At 45.3% G+C, this 10,241-nt stretch overlaps 1 protein-coding gene across 1 annotated transcript in view; it reads left to right on the top strand.

Moving 5' to 3' along the window:
- Positions 1-6,085: 6,085 nt before the first annotated feature.
- tmem63c (transmembrane protein 63C) overlaps positions 6,086-10,241 on the top strand; it is a gene marked incomplete at both ends in the record, with an annotated part of 25,556 nt that continues 21,400 nt past the window's right edge. Inside the window, one exon of the mRNA XM_084438354.1 lies at positions 6,086-6,295. Within this exon, the coding sequence (XP_084294480.1) occupies positions 6,086-6,295 (210 nt within the window). The remainder of the gene's footprint in view (positions 6,296-10,241) is intronic.

Raw genomic sequence — 10,241 nt, 5'->3', positions numbered from 1 at the left:
TAATGAAGGTCTTGGAACAACTGCATGTTAATCTCTAGCTGTATTCGTTCGTTCGTACCCTCTGCAGCTTCCTGTGTAATAAGGATGTGTGTGTCTCAGAGATGCTCATCGCATCGCTGCTCTAAACGCTCCTCTGATTGGCTTCTCTGACTCAGCTTCATATCGATCGAGCTCTGATGAGGTGCAGCGATGTTCGCTCTCCTCGCCGCATTCCTGTCACATCGTCCACCGATTGGTCGAATACTAGCTAAGCCTCTCTATTCTACCTCACGATACTATCTGACAATGTTCTACGCGTCATGCAAATTTGAATTTGAAGATATACTTCTACCAGTAGTTGGGGAATGATTGGGTTTACCACACGACAGGATGCACAGCTCGGTACAGAGAGCCCAGCGGACTTAGGAGGAGAGAATTGCATTGTGGGACAAAGAAGGGCAAACACGTCCGGCTACCGTAGAAACAGTGCTCCTTAGCCTCGATTATGGTCTGTTCTGCCTCCAGTCCACTGGGAGTTCCTCGCCTCAGCTGACCTCTGGGTAACCCCGGCACTGGGTAGGGATGAGATGGTATGGATTTTTGCATTACGGTACGATACGGTATCTAGTTACACGGTACAGTTTAGGGTATTTCACGGGATATACGGCATTTCACCTCCCCAACACACATAAAAAAAGTATTTTACTTTGAAGGAACTACAGTGCAACACATGATGGAAAATACACACTATTGTAATGAAGCTCAGTTTATTAATAGCAAGCTTATATTCAATTACAAAATTAACTGTTGCAAGCAACTTGAAATGTGAAGTTTCAGCAGCGCATTATTGTGTAATACCGTAAACGTAATACCGTAAACACAGGGAATGTCACGGTTCTAATACCGTGGACATTTTATACGGCGGTTCACGGTTTTACGGTAACTGTCTCATCCCTACTGGGCAGCAGTCGAGTCGAGATCTCCGGCCCGCTGTGAGGAACTGGTTCTGACTGGTTCCATCTACGTAAGCATGTCCTCCTCTACTACTCAGGTTTATGCATTTCTACGCATGCATCCTCGCGATGGCGTGACCGACACGCTCTGTCGCTGTCGATTCAACGGTCCGCCCACTCGCGCCTTCTGGCACACATCCTGTCATCTCTCTTTGTGCTCAGTGAGCGGTCGCTCCACACACATCGTCCTATGGCCTCACGTGCCGCGAGGTGCCAGGGCATCACAGGAAGTGACATCACTGATGCCGTGACCAATCACAGCGCGGCGGTGTTCACGAACGTCCGCCAGTTGTCTTTGAGCTCTCTCGCTATCCCTCGTCCTCTCCTGGGGTTTTAGAGAGGGTTGTTGGCTTGTGCAGTGATGCAGTTTTGGCTGCCTTACCCTGCTACTGAAACGGGCACTTGCCTTTCGCAGAGCAGACCGCCTCACTTCTAAAAACAGCTTTCCTGAACACATGGTCTGAAATTATTATTCTTATTTTTTCCCATCAGATCTAGTTAGCCTCCGGATCAATGCATAATGCTCTCAACAAAATGGCTCCATCAAACAACAGGGTTGGTGCAGCCAGCGTTCACCTCTTATTGACTTTCCACCGAGACTATTTGCACAGTAAAGAGTGTGTACACATGCAGCTGAACACAGAGATGGGTCTGTATCGATCAGTCGGCGAGCTGTGGAGCGCAGCTGCTGTAAACGGCTCACGCCGTGACCGTGGCCGAGGGAGCGTGAGTGATGGGCTCACTTCCTGCGTGTGTGCTTGTCCAGGAGGCGTCCAGACACCGGCAGTAAACCCTCACCCTCAGCAAGCTGCTCAGCTTATCATGAAGTCGACCGGATTCACAGCAGCGACCCACAATGGGCTATATGCACAACTCCAGTACTTCCTGAAATAAGACTTGCTTCTCTATTTCCTGTCTTACACTACTGGATGAAATGATTATTCAGATGTGCCTGAATTGTGCTGCAGTCAGGGACACCTGATTACATATATTCCTTCTATGTATGTAACTCTCCTACTGTGTAGTATTTGCCCCACTATTTTAAGACTGTATATTTATTTGCCCAGGGACTGCGGGTGGAAATTTGCTGTTTAGCTATAACCTTGTAAAGTGCATCTCTCCCTATTCTATAGGGTAAATGTCTACTGTACCTTCTCCCTGTCTTAAAAATCAATAAAAATCAATCAATCAATCATGCACTGCAGCGACCCACAATGGGCTATAGGCACAACTCCAGTACTTCCTGAAATTAGACATGCTTCTCTATTTCCTGTCCTACACTATTGGATGAAATGATTATTCAGGTGTGCCTGATCATTGTGCTGCAGTCAGGCTGATTAATCACTTCATCCAATAGTGTAGGACAGGAAATAGAGAAGCAAGTCTAATTTGAGGAAGTACTGGAGTTGTGCATATAGCCTATTGCAACACAGCGATGGTGGGGTGGGACGCGCGCTGTAATCAATGCTGTCCCTGTGATCCAATCGTATTGGTCGTACAGCTCCTTGCCCTTTTATTGGGTGAAATCTGGCTGCTTGAACGAGGTCGTGACCCTCAGCTGGTCACACGGCAGGTCATGTGATCCCTCCCCTTCCTGTCGGTCAGTAGAGATGGACGGCCGGTAACGATGTCCTCAGAGACCCGTCCACTACTGCTCTTCATTCACACGGCTTTTATAGGGATCCTGAAAAGGGCATGCTGGTAAATTAAAATGACATACCATAGTTGATTTGATTGGCTTATTTTAGTAATGTTCACAAGCCCAGGATGTGGGATTCACAGCAAAAGAGGGCATTGGTTTAAAGGGGTAGTGTGCTATTTTGGACATTTAGCCCTATTTGTGGTCTGTGTACCATGAATCTGAAACATAGAGACCATAATTTCACTGATCGTTCCAGTATTGAACTAGCTGCAGTTTTTATGCAGGCTCTTGCTGGGCTACAATGGAAGTCAATGGGGCATACGTACATGCATTGGAAAAACTATGATAAATGTGCTTTTCCAAGACAGGAAGCACAGGGTGTAATCCTTCCAGTCTCAGTATGCTCTCCAGTGAAATGTATCGCAATCCGAATATTTTTAGGTGTTTGACATGACTTGACATGGCTCTGGCTGGGGTGTGGCGATGCAAGAGTTCAGCCAGGTACAGTACAACGGAGCCAGACCATTTAGAGCTTTAAAAACAAATAACAGAAGCTTAAAATCAATTTGAAAGCGGACAGGGAGCCAGTGGAGTGAGGCCAATACTGGGGTGATGTGGTGGCGCTTTTTTTTTGCCAGTGAGAAGGTGAGCAGCTGTGTTTTGGACAAGCTGCAGGCGTCTGAGTGAGGACAGGTCAACACCCACATACAGGGAGTTGCAGTAGTCAAGATACGAGGTAATAAAAGCATGAATTACCCTCTCTAGATCCATGGGGAAAGATATGCTTTAGTCTTAGCTAAAAGTCTTAGCTGGAAAAAGCTGGTTTTAACTACAGAGCTGACCTGTTTATCAAATTTAAAATTGCTATCGCAAAACACTCCGAGGTTCTTAACGGAACCATCAGTGAAATGATCTGTTTCAGGTTCATGGTAGACAGACCACAATTACGGCTAAATGTCCAAAATAGCACACTACCCCTTTAAGGAGTCACTTCAACCGCTAATTTCCTGCTCTTCCAAGGACAGCATCAGGCCTTGGATTTGCTGTAGGTTAACATATACAGTTCTGCACCACATTAACATGTTAGAGAACTGAGAAGAGTTGGAAAAACTGTTGTGGCAACAAGCGACAAGAAGGAAGCTCATCCCAACGCTACGTCCACAAACAAGGAGAGGGTCTGATGGGCTCAGCTATTGTTCTTTCTCTGGAGTCTTTGTGACCTCTGTGTAAATGGAGTCATGTGCAAACAGCCACCAGGCTGATCATCGGACCTTGAAACAGGAGTCTCTTTGTCTGTACGGACAAAGAGAAAAAGACAATGTTAGAAACCCACAGTCCTCTCTCTCTGAGAACAACCTGACTACAGGACAAGACACTGTGCTAGGCCATGTTTACCATGCATAACTTTATTAACATCTACATTAAGGTTATTAACCCTTTGAAAACACAGCTGGCCCTGTTTTAGTTTGAGAACTCCAGGATTGTGTTGTAGCGGACGAGCGGAAACTGAGACTTTTGAAAACAATGAGACACCTAAGTTCTGTGGTTGTGCAGTTAAATTCTGCTGTTTATACTAATGCTACTACTCCTTCTTCGTCAAAACTTTGACTTTGATTGCAATCTTGATTAAGACTCTTGTAATTTGGAGGTTTGGTTTTTTTGTGATTACCTTTGATAGCTTTTGATAGCATACAGTAATACAACTTCGTTTCGTTATTATACCTACATATTGTTGTTATATTGTCAAGAAAGGAAGTGTATGCTTTTCAGTTTTTGGCTTTAATTAGTAGCTGAAGAAAAAGGAGCACTATGGACACCTCCACACACACTTCATCCTTTCACTCCAACCTTGTTATCCCTTACCTAAATTCCACAAGTAGAGTAGTGGTCAGAGCATTGAACTCCCATGTGGGACATTCTCAGAGATTACCAGCTATGCTGAGAGAAACTCCTCTAGTCTATATGGAGCTAAGCAAACGCTGTTGTTTACATTTTGGAGCTGATGTGTCCAGGCGACAAGACCTATCTTAATCAGTTTCAGTTTCGTTATTTGATCAAGAGGGACTACATAACACACAACATTCAGAGGCGCTGATGGTCACAGCTTGGATTGTGGAGAAGCCAGTTTTTCATGTGTTTCTTGAAGGTGTGGTATGAGGCAGAGTCTCTTATGTGTTGAGGGACTGTGTTCCACTCGTGTGCAGTAGTGTATGAAAAAACAGATTGAACAGACTTTTTCTAAATGGGATTTGGCAGTCACCTCTCGATGGCCCTTTTGTCGAACCCATGGTGGATGAAGGGAAGCTAACTACGCTGGTGAGTGGAGGGGGGGCCGAACCGTGGCGGATCTTGTACATGAGACAACAGTTCATACATTTGACAAGATTATCACAACTTAAGAGATTGTGTTTTTTAAGTATACTGCAGTGGTGGAATCTTCGGGGGGTTTTATCGAGAATTTTGATAGCTTGTTTATATAAGGATATGATGGGGCTTAGAGTTGTGGCATTTGCATTTGACCAGGTAGGTAGACAGTAACCGATGTGGGACAGGATGAGAGAAAACAAGTACATTCTTGGCGCTTCTGTAGACATGTTGTTTCTGAGATGACGGACGTTTGCCAGGGTGAATCTGAGGTTCTTGCACACTTTTTTTAACGTGACCTTTAAATATGAGGTTGCTGTCGATCAGAATTCCTAGATATTTGTATTCTTGTACTACCTCCACCCTTTCCCCTGAGATAAACACCCTGGGTTCACTGCATGGTCTGTTGGTTTTAGGAAAAAACATGGCAACAGTGTTTGACTTGTTGAGCTGGAGGCAACAGGCATTAAGCCAAGCAGATATATTAGCCATGGTCTTGGTAAGCTGTGCTGCTGCCTCATCATGGTTTTTTCCTCTCACAAAGATCATGTGTCATGAGCATACATAATAGTCTCGCAGTCTGGACAGACAGATGGTAAATCATTTATATAGAGACTAAAGAGTAGTGGACCCAGGACCGATCCTTGAGGAACACCAGTAGTTAGTTTATTGAAGTTAGATACGATTGGCTAACTCATCATTACACGTCATTATTAATGGCGGACGTCATCAACAAGCGCAAGAATAATTCGAAAGGGCGGTAAATATCAAATAGATTGGAAAAGACAATGAAACAATGGGAGGTCACACTAGGCCAGACAACAAGGCGTGGGTGTGTTCCCCCCCCCTGGAGATGTCATCCTGTTATTAATCCGAAAACCACAGGCAGGGGTCTTGAATGTCAAAGAGTGGAGAACTGCAAACAGGAAGTAGAGGTCTTGGCTTCACCAATAGGGTTAAACCTATTCTATGACACGTTCAGACAGTGGGGTCTTATTGGTGGGGAAACATGTCTGAGCACGTCGTTATCCACCCTCAGGTATGGACGCGACACGCCACTTCCTCTCCTGAGCCGTAGGTAGACGTGATGGCGGACGTATCGCGGATCGGGACCGGGGCGCCCCCGCTGGACGGGAGGGGCGCGGAGCTGGACCTGCTGGGCCTCCTGGACCTCCCGGGGGATGAGAACGACACGGCGGAGATGTGCTACCGCGCCCACTCCCACAGCAGCGTCCTACAGGGCCTGCCCTTCGGCGGCGTGCCCACCGTCCTCGCCATCAACCTGGTCCTCTGGATGGTAGGCTGCTGACGCGCACGCACACTAGGGCTGGGACTTTTGCCCCAAAATCATATTCGAAGTTCGTTTATTTATTAATAATAATATTCGAATATATTCGAATTATTATTAATAATATTTTTACCATTAAATTCTTACAGAAAGACCTACCTAGGTATTAAAATAAAGTTGTGCACATTCTGTCCACTAGTGGGCATTGTATCATAGGCAATATCGATAAGCAATGATGTTTTCAGAAGCAAATACAAGTCTTTGTCAACAACCGTTCTTTTAATTTATGTCAGACCCTGGCTTGAACAGTAGGTTTTCACTGTTTGACAAAAATAAATAAAAATAAGCCAGTCAGGCTAGGTACTGAAAGACAAATAAAAGATAAATAAAGGTAGTAGGATGTATATCCCATTAATCAAACATGTAGCCTAGGCTAAATCAGAACTTGCCATTATGGGCTATCTGGCTGCAGTATGTAAGACTCAACAACCCTCGTCAACCAGGAGCCGGTTGCACCAGTCATTACTAAGTGGTGACTAGGCCTATAACCTAAGTGGTGACTAACTCGAGATTTGGTCACTACTAAATTTAAATGGGTTGCACCACTCACGACTAGTTCCTACAACTAAATATGTACACCACCCTGGGAGGTGCTGTAAGTGATGACTAGTGCGAGGAAGTAGCGTCTTCAACTCTGCTATTAGGACGGAGGTGGGCTGAAACATTGTAGCTAAATCTGTCGGTGGAAAAAAAATTTTTTTTAGCAGATGTCTTAGTTATATCAAGATTAAGCTAACTATTGGCACCGGTGTGCTTATTGGTGTCATATTTAATAAGTTTGAGTAATTTCACGATCGAGCTAGCTAACCACCTTTAGCTCAATTGGCTCAGTTGCTGGTTAGCGATGAGAGGGGGAGTCCCAGCCGAGTTGATAACCCTCCGTTGCGGGTTGGGGGGATGCAACGGTCGGCTGGGATCCTCATAGTTAACCAGCAACTGGTCAGTGGACTGTACCAGGCAGCCTACGGTATATCTGAATCAAAGGTTATCAAACAAGCTTGGGAACTAGCTGGCTAGGATAATTTAAGCATAACAATCCAACGGCTAACTCCCCCAAAAGAACCCCTCCACTGCACAAGCACCAACCCCAATAATAATAAGCACAAGCTACCGAGTGCAACGTTAGCCTTGCTAACGGAGATAATGAATTTGGAGAAGAGTGTTGCAGCTGGTGCTAAACGAGGCAAAGGAAGAATATTTTGTGGACTATTATCACATCCATTTCACAGTTGGGATTATACAGAAAGGTGAGGATCGAGCCTGTGTTGGATGACCAACTCAAATGCCTGGCTAGCTCAATATTGTTGTAAGTTTAACATGAATCGCATATGCGAGCCGGAGCCCGTCGCTTTCACTGGATGACTCGTGAAGCATGCTACATTTATCTCGCATACTAAACATGTTTTCGTGGAGTAGTACAGGTATGTACTAAATCGTATGTAGTAGGCGAGTTGCAGTATGTACTATATAGTATATGGACATTCGGACACGGCCCAAGCTCCTTGGTAAGGGCTGGGTAAGGGCGATCAACCTCCTTGTTTACATTTTTACTTGCCGATTGGCTATTTGGATCCTGCCGTCACAGTCATACAACGACTATTTTTTAGTAACTAGTTAGTAGTTACTAGTTAAGACAACGCCTAAATTGCCGTGGTGCAACCGAAATAAGATACCAACTAATATGCGACTAACTAGTAGCAACTAAGAGTTTAGTCAGTGTTTAGGCGTGACTAAATGCTTGGGTTTAGACAAACTGGTGCAACCCAGTCTAGGGGTATAGATTTCGATCTCCTCCAGCGTGATTGTGGGCGTTGGCGAGGCCATTGTTCTGCTAACTAAGTGCTAACTAACGTCACCTCCTACAGGTCCAATAGCCTTGCTAATGAGCTCGCGATTGCAACTTCACCAGGCGTGAAAAACCCTCTGAATCTGAATCAAAAGCAACGTTTGCTAGCCAACACATTTACAAAACTTACAGGTTCGAATATTAAGGGCTGCCTAATATTCGTTCGAATACCAGTATTTCTGTCAATATTCGAATTATATTCGAATCCCGAAGTTCGGACTCCCAGCCCTAACGCACACACACACACACACACACACACACACACTCTCTATCCTTATCACTAAGAGCAGGAACCCGATTCTGCTGCTTCTCTTGTCATCTTCGTGGCCTGTCAGCACAGTGCAGCCATGTTTAACGGGAGTAGAATCCCAGTGATGCAGGGCAGGCCGATCTGATGAGTAGAATAGAATATACTTTATTGTCCCCTCAGGGAAATGTGTCTTGGACATGATGGGGAGTATGCTAATCGGTCTGTAGTTTGAAACAGCATGTGGCTCGACACTTTTATAGATGGAGATAACAACTGCAGGTTTCCAATGATTTGGAAGTGAACCCTGAGATACAGAGATATTGATAATATGGGTGATTGGCTTAATCAGTAGATGTCCGATATCCTTTATCATGCTAGCAGACCCCTCTTTATTCCACACCATCCATCCCTCCATTCCCTCTATCCTCTCCTCAACGACTTCCTTCCTGTCTCCGTCTCTCCCTGCGACAGAAGGGCACCATGCATGCCATCGACAGATAACGTCAACATGTAATCCTCTCCCCTTCCCCCGATCATAATAGACCCCGTCGTTTTCGTCTCCTTAGTTTCAGATAAAGGCTTCCTCTGTTCCTCGTCTCGCTTGATCCCTGCGTTGTTATATCAGGCCTCATCTACGAGCGCTCTCATTGGTTAATTAGCTTCTCAGGGTCGTTTCTCGGTTGTCAGGACGACACGGCGGCCGCATCGTTAGTCTCTTAACGACGACGAGTCCCGCGTTTTTCCCCCGGGTGACGGCGACGCGCCCGCGCGCCAATAACATCGCGTGGAAACGCTTCGGAACGCGGACGCCCACGCGGAGACAGGAAATAGATCTGAATGCGAGAGGCTGGCAGAGTTTGAAACAGAGAGGGGAAAGAGAGATGGACAGATACAGAGGTAGAGAGACGTAGCGGTGTGGGGAGAGAGATAACAGAGGCAGGGAGAGATGGGGGACTGAGGGTTCTATGCAATGAGTTCTATGCAGAGAAGACTTTGGGGTTTCGGTTGGACGCGACCGTTAAAGCGAACGCGGACGCGGACATTTGTCTCGTCAGCCTGATCACCGATGCATGACTGTGGAGCGCTGAGAGAGGAATCACTCACACTTTTCAATGAGAGCTTTTAGGGCTGGGTTTAAAAAATCGATTCTGAATCGATTCTGACTCAAATGACTCAGAATCGATTCATGAATCCCCAAATCGATCTTTTATTTAATGAATGAATGAATAAATGAAGGAATGAATAGTTCATTCATTAATTCAATGATTCATTCATTCATTCATTTTTGGAAATCAGTATCGATACCCAGCCCTAGTATTGATGTGTTGCATAACTTGGCAGTCATGTGATTAAGGTTACAGCTAAAAAAAAAACTGGTTTTAGTAACACTAACCGAATCGAATCGAATTGAATCGTGATAATCGATTCTGAACCTTGTGAATCGGAATCGAATCAATTCTTGAAATTCGAATCGATACCCAGCCCTAAGAGCTTACCTCTAACACCCCTCATCTCTCACTGCGATCCGTGACGTCTTTATGGCGCAAACGAGGGAAGGTTTTATGGGCCATCGCCTGTCATTCGCATCGCAATAGTCATCTGTCAGTCTCCTGTTAGCCTACCCAACGTTCTTGGTTACCTCACCCAAGGTTACTCGTTTCTACTGAATGTTGTCCAGATTAGAGATGATTGATTATGGTGTTTTCATACTCTGCTGGAGATGCAGGGGGATTCTCACGTCAAGCTGCTATTGACCACTCTCAAGCTCTAGTCATTAGTGTCACTGTGTGTGTGTGTGT

Source organism: Borostomias antarcticus (assembly GCF_949987555.1).
Source record: "Borostomias antarcticus genome assembly, chromosome: 5".
In the NCBI taxonomy this organism is placed as follows: Eukaryota; Metazoa; Chordata; class Actinopteri; order Stomiiformes; family Stomiidae; genus Borostomias; species Borostomias antarcticus.
This window is presented reverse-complemented; position numbering and strand designations above follow the sequence as displayed.